The 27,703-nt window shown below is 40.6% G+C and overlaps 1 protein-coding gene across 2 annotated transcripts in view; it reads right to left on the bottom strand.

Moving 5' to 3' along the window:
• Window positions 1-27,273, bottom strand: part of SPIRE1 (spire type actin nucleation factor 1) — a 184,475-nt gene extending 157,202 nt beyond the window's left edge. For both annotated transcript variants that reach the window (XM_082640716.1, XM_082640717.1), the window contains exons 1-2: window positions 26,733-27,273; window positions 5,357-5,391 (exon numbers count right to left, since the gene is read on the bottom strand). In XM_082640716.1, the coding sequence (XP_082496842.1) occupies window positions 5,357-5,391; window positions 26,733-27,030 (333 nt within the window). In that variant the 5' untranslated portion in view covers window positions 27,031-27,273. The remainder of the gene's footprint in view (window positions 1-5,356; window positions 5,392-26,732) is intronic.
• Window positions 27,274-27,703: the final 430 nt, after the last annotated feature.

Below are 27,703 nucleotides of genomic sequence, written 5' to 3'. Positions count from 1 at the left end.
TTCTGCAACATACTGGCTATACGGCCTTGGGCAAGTTACTTAACCTCTCCGTACTTTAGCTCTCATTTCCAAAATGCAAATAATAGTATCCACTTCATAAATTTGTTGTGAGAATTAAATTAATGCCTGCAACAGTAACTCAGCATAGAGTAAGCTCTAAAGTATTTTTTAAAGATGCATGTGGGGGGCTTCCCTGGTGGCGCAGTGGTTGAGAGTCCGTCCGCCTGCCGATGCAGGGGACACAGTTCGTGCCCCGGTGCAGGAAGATCCCACATGGCCGCTAAGCCTGCGCATCCGGAGCCTGTGCTCCGCAACGGGAGAGACCACAGCAGTGAGAGGCCTGCGTACCGCAAAAAAAAAAAAGAAATGTATGTGGGAATGAAACAGTAAGTACTTATATACAGTACACATGAACTTTATTTCTAAGATGGGAAGATGAATCTTTTTCATAGTTTCCCTCAGTAAAGCTTAAATTTTTACGCTATGCTCTGATTTTTACAAACTAGCTCTATCAAGATTAAAGTATTGACAAAAGTTATTTAACTTTATATAATGCTTTAACCAATTCCACTTAAAATACAGCAAATCCATCAAGGAGAACAGAACAGGATTGTCCTGGTTACTCATTTAACCTTCTTGCCTGCTAAAGGGAAAGGGCCTGAGTGCTACATAATTAACTGTAGTTAATAGAAGACAGAATGTGATGAAATTTGGAAAGCTAAAAACAATGAAAAGGTCTCAATTAAGATGCTTGAAAATTCAAATCTTTTATGTTTTAGTATTTTGAAGTGCTTAGCCTTTTCTTCAAGTATAAGAATATATAACCCACAAGACTATTTAAATAATGGCAGAAGGAAAAACTTGTAAACTGGGAGTGAAAGTTCCCCTAAACTGTGGTTGGGACTGCTTCCTTGACAAGCAAATCCCAAGTACAGTCAGTCACTCAAGACTTTTTTTGGCTTTTTTTTTCACTCAAGAGTTTATAAATCACCAATTTGAGCTGTGAGCCATTCCAGGAGGGGAGGCCGAGGGAGAGTAACACACTATTTACCTTGCAGGTCCTCCTCAAAACCAAAGGGACAGAATACAGATCAGTGGTTGCCAGGAGTTGTGAGGTGGGGAGGGAAAGACAAGAGGGGGAGTGGGGGGGAACCAGGGTGGGGGTGATGGAACTTGAACTTGACTGTGGAGATGGTGTTTGTCAAAACTCGAATAATTTTAACTAAAAAGTTTAAATTCTACTGTATGTAAATTATATCTTCAAAAAATAGAAACAAAGCTGTAAAAAAAATTTAAATTGCATATTAAAGTAAAAATTTTGCATGTCTTTTAAAACAAATTACATGAAAGATTTCCCTTCATGAGTTCAAACGCTGGAAAATACTCGTATAATCCAGTGTATTAAAAAAAATTTCCACACAGTGAGAAATAAGGAAAAACACCCGATTTTAATAAACATTAAGCTATTCTTGAGGTACAAAATCCCGTAACAGTTGGCTGAATGCCTATGTATGGCCTCCTTGCTTTCTCTAGAGTCCTAGTTTTGCTTGGTTTTTATGAATACAGGTAAAGTATTAAAAAGAGGACTATCAGTAAAACTAGAAAAGAATTCATAATATGATTTTTATGTATTAAGAAAACTATTAAAAAACAGTCAAACACTTAAAGTCACGTCTTTCAGCCACGTGGAAAGGTAAGGGGGCTGCGGCTCCCCTCGGGTCTGGGAGCCTCGCCAGGAGTCGGACCACCTTCTTCCCCACGGGAAGCCGCAAGCGTCCGCCGTGTTCATTCACCGGCTCCCACGCCCACGACCCCACCGTGTTCATTCACCGGCTCCACACTCAAGGCTCGACCTGTACAGCGAGCCCCCTGAGGACAAGACCAGAGCGAAGAAAATGGGGCGCCGACGGAGCTCAGGCGCGCCCCTCCCTCCTCCCAGGGAGAGGCTGGGCGCACGTGCGCCGTGGGCCTCCAAGTGCTCTCGGTGGTCGAGGCCCCTTCTCACTCTTCCCACATGCACCGGGGTTCGCAGCCCTGACTGGAGTGGACCCAACTCCAGAGAGGGCCCGTGGGGCTTCTCACTTACAGGAGGTACAGGGAATCTCTTTTCTCAACAGAAAAGCAATTTTAGGGTGAAAAGAGGCTCTAGAAGTCACCGTTCTGACCCTCGCTCTCAAAACAGATTGGCTTCATCCCTATATCACGGCTTTCCTCACATTCCACCATCCACGTTAGGGCTCTGGTATGACCTCTCTCGACCCCCAATTCCATTTCTCAGGAAGAAGTACCTCTGCTCTTCAGGCCCCAGCCCAACAGTTCTCAAACTAGTTAGTTTCAGGACCCCTTTTACACTCAAAAATTACCAGGGACGGGCTTCCCTGGTGGCGCAGTGGTTGAGAGTCCGCCTGCCGATGCAGGGGACACTGGTTCGTGCCCCGGTCTGGGAAGATCCCACATGCCGCGGAGCGGCTGGGCCCGTGAGCCATGGCCGCTGAGCCTGCGCGTCCGGAGCCTGTGCTCCGCAACGGGAGAGGCCACAACAGTGAGAGGCCCACGTACCGAAAAAAAAAAAAAAAAAAAATTACCAGGGAGTCCAAGGATCTTTTGTTTATATGAGCTATAACCTATCAAACATTTATTGTATTAGAAATTAAAACTGAGAAATTTTTTTAACATCTTTATTGGAGTATAATTGCTTTACAATGGTGTGTTACTTTCTGCTTTATAACAAAGTGAATCAGTTATACATATACATATATTCCCATATCTCTTCCCTCTTGCCTCTCCCTCCCTCCCACCCACCCTATCCCACCCCTCTAGGTGGTCACAAAGCACCAAGCTGATCTCCCTGTGCTATGCAGATGCTTCCCACTAGCTATCTATTTTACGTTTGGTAGTGTATATATGCCACTCTCTCACTTTGTCACAGCGTACCCTTCCTCCTCCCCATATCCTCAAGTCCATTCTCTAGTAGGTCTGTGTCTTTATTCCCGTCTTACCCCTAGGTTCTTCATGACTTTTCTTTTTCTTATAGATTCCATATATATGTGTTAGCATATTTGTTTTTCTCTTTCTGACTTACTTCACTCTGTCTGACAGAGTCTAGGTCCATCCACCTCACTACAAATAACTCAATTTCGTTTCTTTTTATGGCTGAGTAATATTCCATTGTATATATGTGCCACATCTTCTTTATCCATTCATCTGATGATGGACACTTAGGTTGCTTCCATCTCCTGGCTATTGTAAATAGAGCTGCAATGAACATTTTGGTACATGACTCTTTCTGAATTATGGTTTTCTCAGGGTATATGCCCAGTAGTGGGACTGCTGGGTCGTATGGTAGTTCTGTTTGTATAAAACTGAGAAATTTTGATTGAATCATTCAAATTAAATTGTTTAAAATAATATTAAATGTTAATATGTGTAACATTTTTATAGAAACTCAAAAAAATAGTGAAAAGGGTGGTATTGTTTTACATTTTTGCAAAATCCCCCTCTCTCTCTGTCTCTGTCTCTCTCTCTGCCCCCTTTCTACCACTACCAGCACCAAATGTATGGTCTTACCCAAGCTAAAAAACAAAACAAAACAAAACAAAACAAAACTTCCTACTTAAACTATCTCCTCCTTCTCTGGAGTCAAACTTCTTGAAAAAGTTCCCACTCCCTCTCCTGCCCCTCCTTTTTATTATTTTAATTATCAAAGGAATATACAGTGACATTCTCATTTCAAAACAAATCCAAGCAATATAGATAAACCACCATCCACAATCCCAATCTCTTCCCCAGAGGTAATGACCACTGTTACTCTAAAAAATACCCTGAACCCATTCTGTAAACTGAATATCACACTGAACTTTTTCTTTTCTCATGATTTTCCCTCACCAAACAGACCAAAAAAAAAAAAACAAAAAAACTGAGAGTTCTGTTTAGATTCCAATTCTTTTGGTGATCCAAGTTACAGATCAAAGAGGAGATAACATGAAGTGACATTCCTATACAAAGCAAGTGCTAAACAAAATGTTAAAACCATGTTGATTTTATGGCAACAAAACATAGTAAGAATAATGAGATTTACGACTATGCCTTGTATGTAATATCCTCACACTTCATTACCTAAATGCAGATGAATGCTGATTATATTTGTATCATTCTGATGCAGATAATAGTGTCTTTAGAGTTTATAAAACTTTTTCACCTATATAATCACTTTAAAATTTTACAACCCATGAGATTAACAGAGATTATCTTTAACATTTTAAAAGTAAGAAAGCCAAAGTTCTGAGAGAAAAAACTACTTGCTCAAAATTAGATAGCTAGAAAGATGCACACCAGAAACCACAGACAGAACTTGTATTTTTGGACTCAAATCAAATCCCAATCCTTTATATCATGTTGAACAATACATCAAAAATTGTCACAATATAAAAATATTAAGTTCTTGCTCATTTTTACAGCTAATTTAGAAGAAATTACCTCTACTTCTCAAGTTGAACAGAAAACATAAAATGCGTTGAATAACTTCTGAATGCAAAAAAGAATAAATTATTTTTGCTTCTTTATTATATAATATAATCCCTTAGGAAGCTTACATCTTACTTAAAGTAACAATTAAAATTTAATAAAACCTACATCAACATGTAAATGTATCATAAAATTAGAAAAATAACTTCTTAAATCCTTAATTAGGCATTGTCATTAACAAAAGACCTAAGACTCCTAATTAAGGATGACGCAACAGCTCCAGAAAAGACCACCACACTTACATAATTCATCAATGCTGCCCTCATATTTCAGTGTCACCACTGAAATTTCTGCAAGGGACACATGGAGTCGCATTAAATTTCACAATCAGAATTTTAAATTATTTAAATTATTAGAAAATAATAAACCTACTTATACAAATGACAAAGCATTTAATTCATCAATAGTCTTGCTGAAACACTTTCCAAGTCCCTATTTTTTCCTACTCCCAGGCAACTCCATAGGAGTCCAACACATTTAAAAGATTTACTATGACACACTACTTTGGATTATTAAAAAATTGAATGTAAACTACTTCCTATTAAGGGCTCTGAATCTTAGTTAACTCCATTTCATAAACAACAACATAGGAAATTTTTTAAACTATGACTAGGCTGATCTTTATAACACACCTTGACATTTTAAAAAGTATGGACAAGATAACTGATTTTTCTTCACATTTTACTCTTCCTAAATATAAAAGATATATACTTGCTCTCAGTACATCCTCATCAGAAAACCAAAAACCCATAGTGAGATATTTCAGAACTGAAGTAGTCTAAATAGAACTTCAAAGCTGCATTACTGAGAAATATTTGAGGATTTCTCTTACCTCTGTTTCTGTACAATGTGAATATTCCAATTTACCTGTAATGAAAATACAAAAAGTTACTTTCAGATGATTTGGGGTCTTTTTATCATTGACAAAAAATATCTGAGCTATTCTGACTACGGCTTCATTATATCTATGAAAATTTATACAAAAAAAAAGGTGTTAGAATGACCAAATTTCTGGAAGGTCCTGCTTAAGGATTTAAGTTTTAAAATACCCATAAGAGAATAATAAAGAAAAAGATGGGAAGAACATGCTTAACTGTAATAAGATATAAAACATACACACATATTTAATATACATATATAAATTAATGAAAGTAAAATAAAAATACTTTTTTCTTGCTTTTTAAAATAACTTAAAATACTTTAAAGGCCTTTAAAAGGTACCATTTAAAATACTTTTAAATACCTTAAAAAAATCTTTAAAAGACTCTTGGGTTCTTCCCTAAATATATTTCCAGTTTAAAGTTACACTGATCATTTCAATTAAAGTGGAAATGTGGGCCTCCCTGGTGGCGCAGTGGTTGAGAGTCCGCCTGCCGATGCAGGGGATACGGGTTCGTGCCCCGGTCTGGGAGGATCCCATGTGCCGCGGAGCGGCTGGGCCCGTGAGCCATGGCCGCTGAGCCTGCGCGTCCGGAGCCTGTGCTCCGCAATGGGAGAGGCCACAGCAGTGAGAGGCCCGCGTACAGCAAAAAAAAAAAAACAAAACAAAACAAAAAAAAGTGGAAATGTTTCAAACTCCTATTTAATATACGATGGTTGTTTTTCTTTGATACATGAATAGACACAACCATATAATTAATTTAGTAATTCTTCCAATAGAGGATCATCTATAGAATAACCAGACTGAACAATATTTGGCTGCACCAACGTTAACATTTTCTCGTCATCACTGAGACATAATACCAAAGAACATGTACAGTTACATATTTCTGTCAATTGGGTGATTAAAACATACTTTCAAAATAAAAAGACCGTTATTTTTAAAGGAGAATCACTTATTAAATAGCTTTAACAAAAAGAATACATAATATATTTATATTGGATGCTAAAAAACTTAATTTCCCCAGTCTACATTTCTTAAATTTCATTGTCCTAAGTTCAAATACATATTTATCTCTACCTCTTTCCCTCCACCCAAAACTATCTTTCCTCCTAGCTAACTCCTTCTCCCCAGCAACTATGGGTTGTTCCATCAGTCTGTAATTTTTTTTAATGATTAATGAGAATTTATATACCTTAGAGTCTATGATGATACCACCAAAAAAAAATCATAAATAATGTTTTTATATGCCTCCTAACTCTTAAGATGAAAAATAAAGTTGAAACCCACATTTCTGTTGACCTAATGATACTAATGTGAAATACTGGCTGAAATTGAGACCAGAAAATAAGGAACTTTGGGTTCTGTGAATTAAAAATGATATATAAGCAATAAATAATTTTAAATTATATGAAGACACAGATAAAATGGGTTTAATATATGTGTGTATATACTAGAGTTTGATAAATATATAACTGTTATTTATATATTTAGTGTTATATAAAATTATATACTATAGTTACATTTTTCATGTTATATATTATCTTTTATTTATTTATATATGACTGCTCAGAACATTAGTGCTTTTGGTAGATTAATTATACTTCACTCCTATAGAAATGGTAATTAATTTAACATAGAAAAGTACTGTGGACAGGAATAGCTCACAAAAGGACACAGAATACCTCTCAGCAAATATTTACTGAGTGTCTACTCTGTAAAGCAGGAAGAGGGAGAGAGAAATACAGTATTAAGACAAGCCATAACAGAGAGTAACCTCTTTGAGAGTACATGGATATACATCTTCAGTATGATACATTCTCAGGGTAAAGAGAATTACAAAGAAAAACAATTTTATGTAGTAGGTTTTTTGTTGGTAATAGCGTTGGTGAAAAATTCTGAAACTATTTTGTATGTACTGTAGCACTGAGGAAACTAGTAAATACAGTGATATTGTTGGGAATCAGCAACAGAGGGAAAAGAATATACAAACCTAACATGTGGGAAGGAGAGAAGAGCCCTGCAGTGGCGAACTGGACCAAGAGGTATTATACAACTTCAGAAAACCATCTATTTCCTAGCTCTGCCCTCCAAAAGAGGGAGAAGCAACAGCACCCCAGTTTGCAAGAGCATTCCTAGCCCATTCCCACTCAAAGGAACCAGGACTCTGGGAAATTGGCAGAAATCAGGGCTGGGACAGGTAAATTAAAAGATAAGCTGGAAATTATAAGATAAGCTTCATTACTTTGCACTAGAAAGTAATGAAGTGCTCAAAGAATGACAGAGGTACAAGTTCTGTAAGATTTTTTCAGTGACCTCCACTATAAAACTGAAAATGCTTTCCTGTAAGAGTACCAAAATTTTTGTGAGAACACACACTGCTTTCAGCTATTCAATCTGAGCTGGTAAGTCACACAAATATGAAAAGGTGGTTAGGGACTTCCCTGGTGGTGTAGTAGTTAAGAATCAGCCTGTCAATGTAGGGGACACAGGTTCGAACCCTGGTCCGGGAAGATTCCACATGCCGGGGAGCAACTAAGCCCGCGATCCACAAATACTGAAGCCTGCGTGCCTAGAGCCCATGCTCCGCAACAAGAGAAGCCACCGCAATGAGAAATCCGCGCACCGCAACGAAGAGTAGCCCCCGCTCAACGCAACTACTGAAAGCCCGTGTGCAGCAGCAAAGACCCAACGCAGCCAAAAATTAAATTTAAATAAAAAATAAATAAAAAACAATAAACAAATAAATAAATAAGAAAAGGTGGTTAAGTATGCAGTGCCTGACCATCTGCACCACTCTGCCATCCAAATCCCTGCTCAGACTTTGACCCAGGAATCAGAAAATCCCAATTACATGACAGCAGAGCTTCAAGGAACCCTGGAAATGATCTTGCCCAATCCACTCATCCATAAATGGGTAATCTGAGCCTGAGGAGCCAAGCATGCACAAAATGACAGAGCGAAGAGAGGCCTCCAAGTCTCCAACCCCCGCACGAGTATCAATGTGCTTTTGTTACCCTGCTCCTCCATTCCCACTTGCAGGGGCCAGCGTCCCAGCTACCTACCACTGATGACATTGTTTCTGGGGAAAGGCACCCCCCGATTTAACAGTTGGAAACTTCCAGTACAGCACCTAGGATTTTCATGTGACACCTTTGAGCCTTTCTTCAAAGGCTGGCCACCTCTGTTTACAGAACCAGACCTAAGGAATCCCTCTAAAACCTACAATCTTATGACTTCACTTTCAACAATCCCATGACTTCACTTTCAACAATCCCAGTAACCTAAGTTGATGGTAGGCCTAAGCAAGGTCTGAGATTATTAAATGCAGTAAATTAGTTCTTTCAATTAAAGTAACAACTTTACTATTTATTGATTCTATTAATTTTTATTAGGTTGAATTTAATTAGAAGGCTAGATTAACTATGTGATGATACAAAACAAAATCAAATATCTGAAATAGTATTTAAACATTAAGTTTCAAAATATTTTAACATTATCAAAGTACTTACACACTAGGAAGAGGGATGATTTGCATAGCAAGCCAAAAATTCAGTTCAGTATTTCTCAAAAGGAAAGAGCATTTTAACAATGCTGCAAGAATCAAGGCTGGGGTTTAGACCCTTCTTTTTAACAAATTCTGAAATATCTGATGCTCTTAAGATTTACTAGACAAGTTCCCTCATGTCCCAGGAAATAGAAAAACTAATGTCTTCCTATAAATTAACATAGAATGGCTTTTAAAAACCACACTAGTCCTAGTATGAAATGTCTGTCATAAAGAACTCATCACCTAAGAAACACTGTCATCTTTAGCAGACATTTTAAATCTCAAATGTTGATAATCAGATAATCCCACTCAGCAGGCCTGCTCAATAAGGTACCAGAGGGAACACATCCCACCCAGTAGGCCACTCAGAGCCCTGCTGTTCACACAGCACTTTCTGAAACAGCCTCACCTCAATGGAATCACAAATTCTGATGAACCACACAACTATCTCGTGGAAATTAAGGCATAGTTTCAAAAAAATTCAGATGTTCAGAGGTGAATAACAGTTTTAAATTAAGGTAGTACTCCAGTCTTCAGGGTAGAAACCTCAGCATATGGCTGAATTATCACACAGTCACATTATCAATATGATTCAAATTAGTTGAATACACAAAAGGCAAACTATGCCTGACAAAAAGACACAGAATCCCGGTAACTTTTAGGATGAATAAATGGCTCTGAGAATTACTCTACAACTTTTTCCTATGTGACCAAACTCTGGGCAGTGTCTAGGTCTATCTGTTCTTTTTCATGGTGAAACAAAGCAGTATCAATAGGTACCTCCGCCTTCTCGCCAGCTCACTCCTATCCCCCTCGTTCCTTCAATAAATATTTACTGAATACCTACTAAATACCACTGGTAACACTGATGATAAAGCAGCAAACAAGTCACGCATGGTCCTTGCCCCATAGGGTTTACATGTTAGTGAACAGAGACCAAAGAAGGCAATCAAATAAAATAATTACAACTGGTAATCAATGCCATTAAGGACAGAAAAGGGAGAGAAAGAAAACAGCAGGAAAGACTCCTTGAGAAGATGACATTTAAATAGAGACCTTGAAGTGGGGTAGCAACTCACTGCAGGGTTGGAGAAGCCGCTGCTCTGTCTGGAACGAGGTAGCAGCTGTGGGAGGGCCCTGGAAGCTTCTGCAAGGACAGGTTGGGGCAGATCACATGGGCCTTGAAAGACAGTACAGGGAGTTTCAATTTGAGGTGAAGTACAATGGGAAGCTCATGGAGGATACTAGGAAGAGCGTGAGCTGGTGCGAGATAGGTTTCCAGGTCAGTCATGCCATATGAAGAAAGCAGCAGAGAGGGTCAAAGTGAAAACCTGCGGCCAGTGAGGAGGCCACTGTCACTGTCTTGGGGAGCAACAGGGCTGTCAGCCTGGTGGTGGCAGAATCCAGGAAGAAAAGCAGCGGATGCAAGGTATGAATCAGGAGCAGAACGCACAGAACCTGCTGATGGGCTAATCAGGGGTGGGGTAGGGGAAGAAGGAAAGAAGGATGCCCTGACCATGCTCCATTTTTCCAAGTATTCTCAACGACTTGATCAAAACTGATCAACAACAGCACTAGCTTAAGAACTCAAATATTTTATAAGAGAGAAGTAGTAGGCTTTTTGGACAGTTTTTATATTAATACTAGAAAAAAAAGAGAATAGTTTTGAACAGTTAACAGGCTGAAATTTAGCAATAAAATAATTCCTGCAGCCTAACCAAGCCTGGATTTCTGAAACACCATGGCCACTGAGGGCTTAGAATCCATGATCAGCATATATTTTAGTTTGCTGGGGGGGTTTTGTTTGTTTGTTTGTTTGTTTTTAGGCCACGCCATGCAGCATGTGGGATCTTAGTTTCCCGACCAGAGATCGAACCATGCTCCCTACACTGGGAGAACAGAGCCTTAACCACTGGACCACCAGGGAAGTCCCTAGTTTGCTGTTTCTGTATCAAAAGTAAGGACAGGGAAACTATGTAATCATTAGTTTATACCCAGCTCCCCCATAAAATCATTTTTTCCAAGTTACATTTTTAATGAGGGGAAAAAAAGCTATGCATTTGACACAAGAAACAGCTACATAGAGGATACTTTTATTTTAACTGTTAAATTATAAAATCATTATCCTCTATGTCAGACAAATTCACTACTATAAATGCTCAAAGGTTAACAGGAACTTAGAATTTAGAAATGGGAGAAAACTAGTATACTCTCTGACCAACTAAAGAGTTTCATTAAGTTTCTCTTCTTGTCCTGGCTGTCAGGAAGAATGAAATAAAATTTAACTTTCGGGCTTCCCTGGTGGTGCAGTGGTTGAGAGTCCGCCTGCCGATGCAGGGGACACGGGTTCGTGCCCCGGTCCGGGAAGATCCCACATGCTGCGGAGCAGCTGGGTCCGTGAGCCATGGCCGCTGAGCCTGCGCCTCTGGAGCCCGTGCTCCGCAAAGGGAGGCCACAACAGTGAGAGGCCCGCATACCGCAAAAAAAAAAAAAAATTTAACTTTCCACCGCCATAATGGCCCTGTGCTAATATATTTCTTCACAACTGCTGATGTTCAAGCAGTTGAGTATCTAAGTAAGCATTCTCTTGGCTGCCTTGGTAAGGCCATCTGGTAGAATAAGTATCAAGAACAAGCCTTTAGATTTTAACAGGCCTAGGTTCAAATCGTCCTTCTATCACTTAATAACTGTGTGATGCGACTTTAAAATAAGATACTTCCCAGAGTTTTCAGCTTTCTCATCTACAAAAAAAAGTGGGATAATTCCAACCTCATGAGGCCAATACGAAAATTAAATGAAATAAAAAATGTTTTGAAGCGCTCTGCACAATGCCTACAGTAGGGGCTCAGCAACTGGTGGGCTTATCACCACAACCCTGTGGAAAGAAGGGTGATGTGGACACATGAAAATAAAGTCCTAAGTAAAACCGGCAGCGTGAATTAACAGAAAGATCTTAGTATTCTTCAAAACTCTTGTGATAAAATGTTCTATAGAGAAACTGAATATAAATTTTTATGTTTACCAGATTACAACCATGTAAAAGAGGTATAGACTTTGAAATATAAAAAGTAACTAAGTCATATGATGGATTGTTGTAAAATTCAGCTCATTTTTATACCTGCTCACTAAGATCTTTAAAAGCCACTACCTTTTACTCTACACCTCTCTCAGAGCTTCCTAACACACACACTCTCCTCTCCTCATGTGATGGTATCTGGGGGGACGACATCAGCAGAGGCTCAGGCCAGGGTAGTGAGAAGGGGGGTTTCATCAGTTATTACTCAAAAGTGAAAATAAGAAAGTCTGGAATGGCCATATCTATCACCAACCCATAAAGAGACTAAATAAACCAAATAATGACACCCCCCCCCAACCATGTCCACATCCTCATCCTCAGACTCTGTGAATATATTACTTTAATGGCAAAGTGATTTGCAGCTGTGGTTAGGGGTCTTGAGGTGGGGAAGAGTACCCTGGATTATCCAGGTGGGACCAGTGCGATCACAGGGGGCCTTACAAGAGATCCAGAGAAGGAGTGGTGGTGATGGAAGCAGAGGCTGGAGTGACATGATTGCAGGAAGGGGGACACAAAGCCAAGGAATGTGGAAAGCCTCTCTAGAGGCTGGAAAAGGCAAGGAACAGATTTTCCCCTGGAGGCTCCTGAAGGAATACAGCCCTGCCAACAGCTCAATTTTAGCCCACAGGACCCATTTTCAGACTTCTGACTGACAAAACTGTAGGATAATAATTTTGTATTGTTTTAAGCCACAAAATTATTGGTGATTTGTTACAGAAAACAAATACACAGACCATCAAAAAGTTAAAGCAATATGACGTCCTCTCACCATCCCAAACATGACCCTCAGGCCACCCTGTATACTGGCTAATCCCATAGAGAATGATGCACAGGGCACAGGACAACAGAGCACAGTGGTTAAGAGCAAGGACTCCAGGCCAGACTTTTGGGGTTTGAATCCCAGGTGGGCTGTTGGCTGTACTTAAGGTCTCTACACTTCACATCCCATCTGTAAGGTGGAGGTTAATAACAGTACCTATCACAGGGTTGTTGTGAGGAGCACAAGTAATAATCAAAGTAAACTGCTTAGCCTGTCACCTGTCACACAATAAGTACTTGATAAAACATTAGCTCTATTACCACTTAAGTCTTTGAAGCATTCTCTCCAGAGAGAAAATAAGTCAAAAAGACTTTCCTCTTCCAAACCCAAAAAGCTGTGGTCCACAGACTGCTTGACCCCTCAGATATGGAGGTATAATTGACAGGCCCACATCCGTGCCCTGGCCTGTAAGAAGGAAGCCTGCCATGCCGTCTGTCCACCTTGAGTCCCCTGCACCTGTACGTGCTGCGCCAGCCACAGAAGAAGACTCGGGGCTCACGGCCCTCACCCCACTCTCCTCTGCCCTCCCCTCACCATCTTCTCTCCTCCCTGTCCCATCCGGGGCATGCAGTGCTCATCGTCCACTGCCTGTGCACAGGCAGAGAGTCTTACCTTACCTCTCAAGTTCTCCTTCCAAAACTGACAGTACTAAGAATGATTCTGGTTATTATAATTTTTCATCTCCCTACCCTGAATAACTCTGGTTGAAAGCTTCATTCAGATGGACTGACATTTTCACAAGGCGCCAATCTTAAAGGAAATGCTATGATCAATGGAACTATTCTGAACACCTCTGCCAAAAGCATATTAAAGACAAAAGGCATCCATCCAAAATTTCCTAGACATTTCTAGATATCCATGCCATTCAAACCACCCCCACAATGCTCTTTTAAATTCTAAGAAAATAAATTATTGTTAATGAAATATTAATACTTCAAATTAATCCACACTTGCTTTATATGATCAAACATATTCTACCTGCTGGTGTGAAGCCCAGACCTGAGAAGCACTGCTGTAAAACCTTCATTTTTACAGCTGGGGAAGCTCAAGCTCTGAAGAATAAAACGACTCAGTGAAGGTCAAAGAACTGGGACCAGGGCTTCCCTGGTGGCGCAGTGGTTGAGAGTCTGCTTGCCGATGAAGGAGACATGGGTTCGTGCCCCGGTCCGGGAAGATCCCACATGCCATGGAGCAGCTAGGCCCGTGAGCCTGTGCTCCGCAACAGGAGAGACCACAACAGCGAGAGGCCCGTGTACCGCAAAAAAAAACAAAAAAAAAAGATAAGGAATAGAAAGTTAATACAGAACTGGTGGGACAAATGGAAAGAGTAAGATAATGTGCTTTTAAATTACTGATTTTAAAAATCAGTAATTACATTAAATGTAAATAAAATAAATAATCCAATTTAAAAGTACATATTGCTGTATTAGATAAAAAAACAAACCCAAACAATATCCTCCTTGTAAAAGACACACCTTAAATGTAAAAATATAAAAAAATTGATAGTGAAATTATGAAAAGGAATATACCATGCAAACATTAGTCAAAGAAAGCTGATGTAACTTTATACACGTAACTATAGCCACATTGACAAAAAGGTCAATCTACCAAAACATTATCACAACTCTAAATTTGTATGCATCTAAAAATATAGTCTCAATATAAATAAAAATTGACAGAATAACCCATGGATCAAAGAAGAAATTACAATGGAAATCAGGAAGATACTTGAATTTAGTGATAATAAAAATGTGATGATATATCAAAACTTCTAGGAGAGTGACATCAGAAATATAGCAGAGTGAAAAACTTCTGTTCATCAAAACACACCATTGGGGCTTCCCTGGTGGCGCAGTGGTTGAGAATCCGCCTGCCAATGCAGGGGACGTGGGTTCAAGCCCTGGCCCGGGAAGATCCCACATGCCACAGAGCAGTTAAGCCCGTGCGCTACAACTACTGAGCCCGCACTCTAGAGCCTGCGAGCCACAACTAATGAAGCCCATGCACCTAGAGCCCGTGCACCGCAACGAAAAGTAGCCCCCGCTTGCAGCAACCAGAGAAAGCCCGCGCGGAGCAACGAAGACCCATCGCAGCCAAAAATAAATAAATATATTTATTAAAAAAATAAAACTACACCATTAACAATGTGAAAAGGAAAGCCACAGAGTTGGAGAAGATAACTGCAATACACACAGCTGGCCAATGGTTCGTATCCAGAGTACACAAAAATCAGAACAAGTAAGGAGAGACAAAAAACAATAGAAGTGGAGTTGCGGTTACCAGGGGCTGGGGAAGGGGAGAACCAGCAGTTACTGCTTAACGGTTACAGTTTCAGTATGGGGTGATGAAAAATTTTGGAAATAGATAGTGGAGATGGTTGTACAACACTGTGAATGTAATTAATGCCATTAAATTAAACGGTTAAAATGGTAATTTTTATCTTATATATCTTATAAGAAAAAAACCTAATAGAAAAATGGTCAAAAGACCTGAACAGGAACTTCACAAAAGAGATATCCTCATGGCCAATAAACATATGAAAAGGCACTCAACCTGATTAGCCATCAGATAAACACAACTTAAAACCATTATGAGATACGTACTATTCAAACAGCCAAACTTATTTTTTTAATAACATTTCCAAGTATTAGAGTGGATGTGGAGCAGCAGATACACTGCTAGTAAGAAAGGTAAACTGAAACCAGCACTTTGTAAAACTGCTTGGCAATATCTACTAAAACTCAAGAGACACACATTCAACAATCCAGCAAGTCTACTAGATACATACCTAACAGAAGTACATACATATATTCAGAAGTGTACATAGCAATGTTATTTGAAATAACTAAAAACTTCAAACAATTCATACATCCATCAACAGCAGAATGGGTAAATCAACTTTGGTTTTTTCATGCAGTTGAATACTGTATAGCAATAAAAACAAACTAAAGCAACATGCAACAACAAGTAATTTATCTCACAAACATGCTGTTGAACAAAAGCAGCCAGACACAAAAAACACATAATGTAAGATTCCACACATATAAAGTTCATAAGCAAGCAAGCAAGCCCAATGTATGGTGATAAACTAAGACACTGATTACATGTGGAAGGCTACTTGTAATGTTCCTTTGTTCTTAATCAGGTTGGTATTTATGTGATTGTGTCATTAATGATTTGTGCACTTTTCTGTACATATACTGAACTTCCAGAAGAGTTTAAAAAAGCCCAAGAAAATAAGTTTTGAGGAGGAAATGTCAAAAGAAATTAGATTTTTAGGCAGAAGTGGTCAGTGATTTAATTATCTTCAAATAGATACAACATAACCAGAGTCTTTAAGAAATTCTGATTACCAGCCTGTCATCACTAAAACCAAAAACAGCTGTTGAACTCTCATGCAACTAGATGAAAACTGCTCAAATTGCATAAAAATCTGGTATAACATTCTCTTAATGTATTTTCTTTTTATGATAAGGATAATGCAAGCAGCAAAACAAAACAAGGTATCTATTTAAAATCAACAGAATGCCAGTTAGATACTGCCCTGAGAAGAGCAGTCTGGACCAGATAAGCCGAATAATAAATTCAATGCCCGTGCAGGAAAAAAAAAATCTTGTCTTGTCCTGACCTTGTTATACTACCACTCGAAAGTACCTACACAGAAGTTAGAATTAGGGAAAATACCACTACCTTTCCTAATAAATACACATTACTATTTATATAAATCAGTATTTTTCTGGTCCCCTAAAATAATCACAATCCCATGTAACAGTCAAATACTTAGACAAGACCAAAAACCATTTCCTCAATGATAGATACTTAGTTTTCATCTCTTTTGTTTGCTTGGTTTAAGACATTTTACAAGCATTTTATCTACATCTTACACTTCAGAGCCATAATGAAAATTCGTAGGAACTTCCCTGGTGGTTCAGAGGTTAAGGCTCTGCACTCCCAATGCAGGAGGCTTGGGTTCGATCCCTGGGCAGGGAACTAGATCCCACACACTGTAACTAAAGATCCCACGTGCTGCAACTAAGACCCAGCGCAGCCAAATAAATAAATATTTTTTTTAAAAAAGTGTGATACCCATTAAAAAAAAGTTAAAAAAGAAAATGCACACTTACAAAATGGGGAACTATTTCAAATCTGGTTGATTGTCAACATTCTGCACGGTTCTGCTGCTGTTTTAGGGACTCCTCTAGCCCAGAGGTGCCAGAAGTACTTTCAAGAGGGAGGCCAGTGGTCACAAGATTTGTCCCAAACCAGTTCTTTTTTTTTTTTTTTTTTTTTTTTTTTGGCTGCGTTGGGTTTTCATTGCTGCGTGCAGGCTTTCTCTAGTTGCAGACAGCGGGATCTACCGGGCATTGCAGTAAGCGTGCTTCTCAGTGCAGTGGCTTCTCTTGTTGCGGAGCACGGGCTCTAGGCAGGCAGGCTTCAGTAGTTGTGGCTCGCGGGCTCTAGAGCGCAGGCTCAGTAGTTGTGGCACACGGGCTTAGTTGCTCCGCAGCATGTGGGATCATCCTGGACCAGAGCTCAAACCCGTGTCTCCTGCACTGGCAGGCGGATTCTCAACCACTGCACCACCAGGGAAGTGCCCAAACCAGTTCTTGAGCATCTATGTATCTTGGTCAATCCACACTTGACACCAGGTCACATATCACTGACCTCCCCTCAGCTCCAGTCCATCCAAGTGTATACCCCAATACAGGCTCCTCTGCCTTCAGTTCCCAGGTATATCTCCCTTCCGATAAACAGGATGGGCAGACTGCTCTCTCCAAGCCTCCCTACTCAACTTGGCTCTATGGTATTTAATAAACAACTGCTAAACAAAGGAATGAATAGAATGTACAGGCAGACAGTGGTGGGCAAGCCAGTAAAAGCAAGATACCAGACAGAGATACTTCCCAGATCTAACGAAGTGTGAACAACAAAAATAACCAAAACTTTTACCATTTCAATTTTTCTTCTGTATTGAAAACAAAAGCAGGGCAGAAGCAAGAAGAACTACAATCCGGCAACCTGTGGAACAAAGACCACATTCACAGAAAGACAGACAAGATGAAAAGGCAGAGGGCTATGTACCAGATGAAGGAACAAGATAAAACCCCAGAAAAACAACTAAATGAAGTGCAGATAGGCAACCTTCCAGAAAAAGAATTCAGAATAATGATAGTGAAGATGATCCAGGACCTCGGAAAAAGAATGGAGGCAAAGATCGAGAAGATGCAAGAAATGTTCAACAAAGATCCAGAAGAATAAAAAGAACAAACAAACAGAGATGAACAATACAATAACTGAAATGAAAACTACACTAGAAGGAATCAACAGAAGAATAACTGAGGCAGAAGAACAGATAAGTGACCTGGAAAACAGAATGGTGGAATTCACTGCCATGGAACAGAATAAAGAAAAAAGAATGAAAAGAAATGAAGACAGCCTAAGAGACCTCTGGGACAACATTAAACACAACACCATTCGCATTATAGGGGTCCCAGAAGGAGAAAAGAGAGAGCAAGGACCAGAGAAAATATTTGAGGAGATTTTAGTCGAAAACTTCCCTAACATGGGAAAGGAAATAGCCACTCAAAGTCCAGGAAACACAGCAAGTCCCATACAGAATAAATTCAAGGAGAAACATGCCGAGACACATAGTAATCAAATTGGCAAAAATTAAAGACAACAAAAAATTATTGAAAGCAGCAAGGGAAAAATGACAAATAACATACAAGGGAACTCCCATAAGGTAAACAGCTGATTTCTCAGCAGAAACTCTACAAGCCAGAGGGGAGTGGCACGATATACTTAAAGTGATGAAAGGCAAGAAGCTACAACCAAAATTACTCAACCCGGCAAGGATCTCATTCAGATTCGATGGACAAATCAAAAGCTTTACAGAAAAGAAAAAGCTAAGAGAATTCAGCACCACCAACCCAGCTCTACAACAAATGCTAAAGGAACTTCTCTAAGTGGGAAACACAAGAGAAGAAAAGGACCTACAAAAACAAACCCAAAACAATTAAGAAAATGGTCACAGGAACATACATATCGGTAATTACCTTAAACATGAATGGATTAAATGCTCCAACCAAAAGACACAGGCTTGCTAAATGGATAAAAAAAAAGATCCATATATATGCTGTCTACAAGAGACCCACTTCAGACCTATGGGCACATACAGACTGAAAGTGACGGGATGGAAAAAGATATCCCATGCAAATGGAAATCAAAAGAAAGCTGGAGTAGCTATACTCGTATCAGATAAAATAGACTTTAAAATAAAGAATGTTACAAGAGACATGGAAGGACACTACATAATGATCAAGGGATCAATCCAAGAAGAAGATATAACAATTATAAATATATATGCACCCAACACAGGAGCACCTCAATACATAAGGGAACTACTAACAGCTATAAAAGAGGAAATCGACAGTAACACAATAATAGTGGGGGACTTTAACACCTCACTTACACCAATGGACAGATCATCCAAAATGAAAATAAATAAGGAAACAGAAGCTTTAAATGACACAACAGACCAGACAGATTTAACTGATATCTATAGGACATTCCACCCAAAAACAGCAGATTACACTTTCTTCTCAAGTGCGCATGGAACATTCTCCAGGATAGATCACATCTTGGGTCACAAACCAAGCCTCAGGAAATTTAAGAAAACTGAAATCATATCAAGCATCTTTTCTGACCACAACACTATGAGATTAGAAATGAATTACAGGGGAAAAAACGTAAAAAACACAAACACATGGAGGCTAAACAATACGTTACTAAATAACCAAGAGATCACTGAAGAAATCAAAGTGGAAATCAAAAAATACCCACAGACAAATGACAATGAAAACACGACGATCCAAAACCTATGGGATGCAGCAAAAGCAGTTCTAAGAGGGAAGTTTATAGCTATACAAGCCTACCTCAAGAAACAAGAGAAATCTCAAGTAAACAATCTAACCTTACACCTACAGGAACTAGAGAAAGAAGAACAAACAAAGCCCAAAGTTAGCAGAAGGAAAGAAATCATAAAGATCAGAGCAGAAATAAATGAAATAGAAACTAAGAAAACAATAGCAAACATCAATAAAACTAAAAGCTGGTTCTTTGAGAAGATAAATAAAATTGATAAACCATTAGCCAGACTCATCAAGAAAAAGAGGGAGAGGACTCAAATCAATAAAATTAGAAATGACAAAGGAGAATTACATATATACAATGATATATAAAAATATATAAAATACATATATATAAATATATATAAAATACATAAATATATATAAAATACATATATACAATGGAATATTACTCAGCCATAAAAAGGAATGAAATTGAGTCATTTGTTGAAACGTGGATGGATCTAGAGACTGTCAAACAGACTGAAGTAAGTCAGAAAGAGAAAATCAAATACCGTAATTTAATGCATGTATGTGGAACCTAGAAAAATGGTACAGATGAACCGGTTTGCAGGGCAGAAGTTGAGACACAGATGTAGAGAACAAATGTATGGACACCAAGGGGGGAAAGCCGCAGTTGGGTGGGGATGGTGGTGTGCTGAATTGGATGATTGGGATTGACATGTACACACTGATGTGTATCAAATTGATGACTAATAAGAACCTGCAATATAAAAAAAAAACAAAAAAAACAACTAATACTAAACTTTCTTTGGGTTATTTATATGGAAATATGTTAATATAAATGTTTACATGAAATTTCATTACATGAAATTTCTAAAAATCTTATATGTTCTGGTATAATGTTGTTAGTCATAATTCTAGTTATTACTTTAAAATGTATATCTTAGAAAAAAAAAAAAAAAAAGAAACACCTCAGTAACAACAAGGACACCCAGCCCTGAGCTCCTTGGAGATATATCTGATTCTAGGGCTGGGGCAGAAAATACACATGATAAGCCTTGAAAATACACATGATATCAGTGATAAGCCTTGAAGCATCTTGTAGTGCCAGAAAGTAAGGATGTGCTCAAAAACACAAAAGGATGGGGCACATCAAAGGGAGATTGGAGCCAACCTGAAGGAGCTTCCAATGGCCACAGCTGGAACAATTTGAGCAAAAAAAGAAATAACATGGTAACAGATAACAAAGCGTAAAACATACATGGATCCAGACTTAATAAATGATTGAATAAATAAGTAAATGGGGAGAAGAATCAAATCTTCCTTACAGAAGAATTCCAAAAAATACTAAGTAGATATTCACCACTCCAGGAGGAGGCCCCTGTGAATGCAGACTGGACTCAGTAACTCCCTTCCAAAGAATAAAGTACAGAAAAGGGAAAAACAGTAAAACTCTTTATTGGAGAAACCTGGCAAACAAGGCTCATATCCCCAGTGGTGCTGTGTGGATATCATGTGCCTCAATCCAGTGTGACGAGGGGAGCCCTTCCCCTTTCTGGTACTCTTCGCTCAAACGCATAGCCCCAGCTTAGGTCAAGAGAACAGCAGGCACACCTAAATGCAGGGACATTCTGCAAAACCCCCAACCAGTACTCCTCAAGACTCTCAAGGTCATGGGAAACAAGGAAAGTCTGAGAAACTACCACAGAGAGAAGAGACTAATGAGCCATGATGACTAAACGCAACCAGGTGTCCTGGGTGGGATTCTGGAACAGAAAAAGGACACTAATAGAAAAACTAGGAAACTCCAAGTGAAGTCTGAAGTTTAGTTAATAGTAATATGCCGTTAGTTAGTTTTGACCAACGTACCCAATAATATAAGACGTTAACATTAAGGGAAACAGGTGAGAGGCACACAGGAACCCTCTGCACTATGTTTGCAACTTTTCTTCAATCTAAAATGATCTCAAAATTTTAAATTTATTTTAAAAACATTAAATTTGGCAACTTAGCAACACGCAATATTTTCCTCATAGTTTTAAACAAGAATCTGGGAGACGGTAGTTTCTTATTTTTCTACTTAGCCAACAGAAAGCAAATGGGAAATATAATATGACTCCAATATTATGAAAGTGGGATGGGAACTGTTGCCATTTTACAGAACCTACGAAGCAGGAAAGCGATTCCCACCTTACAAATAAAACAGGCAGAGTGTGACTCATCATCTCTTATCAACATATAGTCCTTGGTAGATCAGTGATTTTTTTTCCTTCTAAAGTTGAGTCAAAACTCTTAGTAAGACAAATCATTTCCCAAAAGAGTCCCAACTTACTTACGTACCAATATGTATATGTGACTGATATTTTTCCACCATTTTCCTTTGCATAAGGCAGAAATACAGGTACAAAACCACAAATGCATTATTCCAAAATTTCTCCCAAAAATGTCTGTGGCCGTTCTCACACAACCCAAATGGAAGTACGCTGGAGAGTAAACTGGAGTCAAAAGTGACAGCAATCTTAACTGATTATGGCTAAAATATCTTAATCTTGCAAATGGTCATCTGGACACATGGTTAAAGCCCCCCCAGGGGCCTAGAAGGGGACCGTGTAAGGGAGCAGGTTCCAAGTTGACCTGCATTAGCTTCACAGTAAACTGATCACTGTTTATGTTCTATTTTCTCCTCTATAATGACTAAACTTGGACACTGCTTGCACGTAGTAGGGACTCAGTGCATGTTTTTAAAATTGAATTAAACCTACATATCTGGACATATTGTTCACATGGAATAATTCTTACCTATTGCTGTTAACTGACAAGGTATTTCACCAACCCCTAATACTGTCATTCACCCCCAACCGCTACCCTGGACACACACACACCTCAAGTATTCCTTTCATTTAATGATCGGAATATAAACACTCAAGAAAAATATCAAGAGTGAACAAAAATTAATCTTTTTAAACACGTTTTCACTATTTCAACCTTCTCCGCAAATATTCTGTCTCTCTTTAAATTCAAAAAGGATATTATTCCAAGACCACTTCCCCACCAAATTGGCACGAACCCTGCTGAGAAGCCTCATGGATCACATCCTCTTTTCAAATCCCAAAGCCCCAATGTTCCCTATACCAAGGGATGCCTTTATTAATATGCACGCAGTCCTTCATTGTTCCTCCCAGGAAAACCTATCACTAACCTTACAATGATTTTAAATCAAGATGTGCTCATAATTTTGAAAATGTTCTTTATACATCTAAAGCTAAAGGTACATCAAAAATTTTGAAACCAAATCTGAAACAAAGTTATTTTTGTCAGATGGGTATTTAAGGTCTACAAGGCTGCTAAGACCATGCAGTGGTTCTAAGCTCTAGTACTACCATTAATAATTCTTTGTGGCATCCCAGAAAAAAACGAGTTATAATCTTGTGGAGATTGGAATATAACCTAAATTCCATCAATGACTACTTTCTAAAGAAAGTGTATACTAAAATGTGTCTAAAGACCAGTTAAGTGCCCTGGTTAAAAACAGCAGATTGTATATCAAGAGCCTGAGTGCCTTTGACTCATTAATTAATGGTGTGAATGAAAACCTCACCAACCTGTAATAAACTTTTACCAAACAATAAGGTCTTTTTATGACTACAAGTTTATAAACATTGGGGAAAGTAAAAATTTTAAGTCAGCCACCTAAGATAAATCATAAACCCTCTTGATTGTAATCAACAAATCACTCTTCCGTCATCACAGAAATACTTCATAAAATGTACTGCCCATTTTAAGATCCTGATTCATAATTTAATCTCTTCCTCTTAAGGTATTCTCTAAAGAACTAGTTTTCCTTCTTCTTTAATCTCCTTCAGTCCTATATCACACTGCTTTCATGGCCATGTTAGTAAATGACTTTGAGTTACACCTGAATGCTAAATAAAATTATTCATTCTTCACTGTCTTCCAGTATTGGTTTCATTTCCATGCCTCCCACATTTTTCTATTTCTCTTATATGTATTTCTAATTTTTTAAATTCAACCTGAATGTGAATATTCTGTACGTGTCGATACTATTAAAACAAGAATAAAATCAATTACTGATACATTCAATTCCAAAACAAGTCAAGAATGAGTGTGAAGTGCTATTTCTTCCTATGGGACTAAATGGAGCGATACTGCTGATAGTGGTAAGAACCAACTATTCAACTCAACAGCAGAGAACAGTGGCCAGCTGAAAGATTCACACGCTTGAAGAATACAGCTGGGATCCATTTCCCCACACTAAACACAATCCACGGCACCACCCATCACTGGCTAAACCAATGGTTCTCAACAGGGGACAGGTGGCCATGGCTGAAGAGTTTACTCAGGGAAGGGGGCAGGTAATTACTGGCATCTGGTGGGTAGAGACCAGGGATGCTGCTAAACATCCTACACAGGCACAGGACAGCCCCCACACAAAGAATTATTCAGTCAAAAATGTCAGTGCATAGGCTGAGAATCCCTGACCTAGACATGTGTCCCAATTCTGAGTAAAAAATACAGAACAGCTGGACAGATGCACCGTGGTGCTGTGAAAGGACAGCAAGATCAGGAGAGGGAGAAACCTAAAACTTACTGACCTGCTACATACCAAGCCTTGCGTTAGGCACTTTACACATACCATCTCACTTAAACCACTATCCCGTAGGGAAAAAGTGATCTATTCTCACTTTACAGATGAGAAGGTTGCACTCAGGGAGATTAAGGAACTTATTCAAGGTCACTCAACTAGAAAGGGGAGGAATCATGATTCCAATTCAAACCAAATCTGTTCCATTCCACAATACTACAAAGGCTACAGGTTAAAAGACCTGGATTTGATCCAACGAGTTACCGGTATGAATTCAAGCACATCACTTAACTTCCTAAACCTGCATTTAGAAAATAAGTCAATGGATAACACGTGAAAAAACAAATGCTGTCGACTGCCACCATACAATCATGTTAAACATCTTACAGTGAAAAACAAAGTGCTTCTTAGAATGGAGGTTCAAGATTACCATTTTTCCTTAAAAATAGAATTTATACAAGTGTGCAGAGTACCAAGTTATACAGAGTTTTTAAGAATCAGGGTAAATGTTCAGAAGACGTTGTGCCTTCCATAGCCACACAACTACTCTTAATACTAAGAAGAAATAAATTATCTAATATAAACACTATTTTAGTATGAACTTCCCAAATTTTTAATCAATCAGCCCTAAAATGCTCAAGACCATATCGGCAACTTTGATTGGGCTCTCTCCACAAGTGGCAGCAAAGGTCACAAGCAGAACTAAGTAGGAAGAGGATGGATTACAAGTCCATTACTGCTGCTGCAGGAAACAACTCTGTCATTCTGTCCAGAGAGAATGTATTACATTGAAGTCAACACGTTATCATTCATATGACTGATGCAAAAAGTAATTCATTTCAACATAAGGTTATGATTTTTTAAAAAACTACCACCAGAATCCATTAGTCTTTGACAACTAAACTACTAGTAGGTCCACAAACATAACTTGAACTCTGGGATTAAGCTCAGGGACAATGTAAATCCAGTCTGTTCCCTCTGGAAATCACCACTACCAATGCTACTTCTAAAAGAAGGTTGCATACAACCATTTTCCCCCTTGAAACACTGGATCTCAAGGCATGACTTTGCTGGATTTTATGAAAGTATCCTTTCATATCATATTAATACACTGTAAATAAATTATAATTGCAAGTATTTCCCACTAATATTGTCCAAGTTTAAAAGCAACACACATCAAATGAACTAAAAAAACTGTTTGAAATAATTTCAAAAGAATCGCAAAAAGACTGGCTTTAAATAAATTAAAATTCTAAAAGTCTGTTTACCTGACACCAAAAATAAATAATAAATGTTCTGTTGGAATTGAAAGAATTGATAACATACTCTTGACTGTTCTCTATTTTAATCAATTTAATAAGTCACTTTACTAATTCTTAAGTACATCTTTCACCTTAAGCATTTTGACACTTCCATCAACTTTTTAAGTAAGGGTGGATTTTCTTTCTTTAATGTTTTTAATAGATATGTCTCTCAAAATAATGAATTAGATAAAAACTGATTGGAGAAACCTATTATCAACCTTCTCTTCATCATCAGTAGGTATCTGGGTAAACCGTAGCTATATGTTGATGGGTAGGTGATAATCATGAAGAATTTACATTAGATAATGACCTAAGTAAAATCCATTTATCTGACATGCTGTCAACTTTTTACTTTACAAGCTTGTTTTTCATCACAACAAATATTAATGTACAGGGAAATCGTATGTTTATTTTTATGTTAATTCAACCTCTTCTTCATTTCTCCCAAAATAGCAGCATTCTCCTCAGGGCTCAGATTTTTTTACATTCCCAACCGAGGGAATATCGTTGCCAGTCTTTGAAAAGTACAATCGGCTGACAGCTCCTTGCGAAAGCGCAGCCCTCCTGCCAGCGCATCACCCCCCCGACCAGGTCTTGGCGAACGCCTGCAGCGCCGAACACATCCCACCCGGGCTCGGCCGCGAGCAGCACGAGCGCGCAGAGCCGGCCTCCCGCGTCGGGGGACCGACCCCACTCCCCTTCTCCGGGGCCTCGGTGCCCCGACAGGCCGCGCACTGACACTCGGACCCCCTCCCCACTCCCGGCGCAGCCGCCCGCCCCCCGCCCACGCTCCTGCCCACGCTCAGACCTACGCGGGCCGCGCTCGGCCGCAGGCCCTGCCCGCTTCCCTGGCCTCCCGTGAGGGGTGGGGGGCCGCGGGGCGGAAAGGCCCGGGGCCTTGGCGAGGGTCCTCCAGTAGGAGACTGGGGGGGGGGAGCGGCGCCGGGGCGGAAGGGCCGGGGCCGGGATGGGGGTCCTCCGTGGGCCGTGGGAGATGGGGGCCGCGGAGCGGAAGGGCACGGGGCTAGGGGTCGCGGGGTCTGGGGGAAGGGCCCGCGGCGGGGTCCTTCTGTGGGAGAAGGGGGTCGCAGGGGGCGGCTCACCCGCGGCGGCGGCCGGCTCTCCCGCGTCGTCGGCGGCGGGCGCCAGGGTGACGGCGCCGTCCCTCCACACGCGGATCTGCGCGGCCGAGCGCACCCGGCGGCGGGGCTGGCGGCGGCCGGCGTCCGCGGCGCGCAGGGAGCCGCAGCACTGGTAGCACACGGCCCACGCCTGCTCCTCGTTAATGGGCTGATTGTAGAGTCGTAGGATTTCCTCCAGGCTCAGCGCGTGCTGCGGGCCCGCGGCCGCCCCGGGGTCCGGAGGCCCCACGCCGCCCTCCGGGCCGGCCGGCTGAGCCATCCCGTGGGTCGCGCCGCGCTCCGGGCGCCGCGTCTCCTCAGCTGCCAAGCATAGTCTCCGCGCACCGCCGCCGCCGCCTCATCCCCGGAACCCCGCCCAGCGGGCCGCGCGCGCCGCCGCGGAGACGGGGGTGGACGGGGCGGAGACTAGGCCGGGGACGGACCACCGGCCGGGCCGGAGAACCGGACAGGGAAGAGCCAGGATACGAGGCGCGATGCTGCGTGCCCTACAAGACCGCAGCCAGCCGGTAGCAGCGCAATGGCGTCCGCGGACCCGCCCTCCGAGCCCCGCCCCAGGGGCGCGCCCCGCCCATAACCCCGCCCCCGCTTAGAACCCCGCCTCCATGGTCCGCCTGGGTCCTCCCCGCCCTCTGAGTCCCGCCTCTGTCCCGGGTTCTCCTGGCACGCCGAGCCCCGCCCCCGGGTTGGCCCCGCCCCGGGGGGTCCGCCCCGCCCCGCACGTGCACCCACACCCGCGCCAACTCCCGCGCCCTGGTCCAGCCTCCGCGCACTGGCCGACTTCGTAGTCCCCTGGCCTCGCCCCCCGCGTCCCCATGCCCTGCCCTGCTCCGTCGAATACTGTCGCCATCAACGCACCGGACCGTTCGCTTGGATAACCTCCCTCTCCACTCGCAACTCCATCCTAAGCCCCATGAGGAGAGAGTCTTTTCGGG

The sequence above is a fragment of the Mesoplodon mirus genome (assembly GCF_964341445.2).
Source record: "Mesoplodon mirus genome assembly, chromosome: 13".
NCBI classification, from domain to species: Eukaryota; Metazoa; Chordata; class Mammalia; order Artiodactyla; family Ziphiidae; genus Mesoplodon; species Mesoplodon mirus.
Note: the sequence above shows the minus strand (reverse complement) of the source record. Positions and strands in the feature narration are given on the sequence as shown.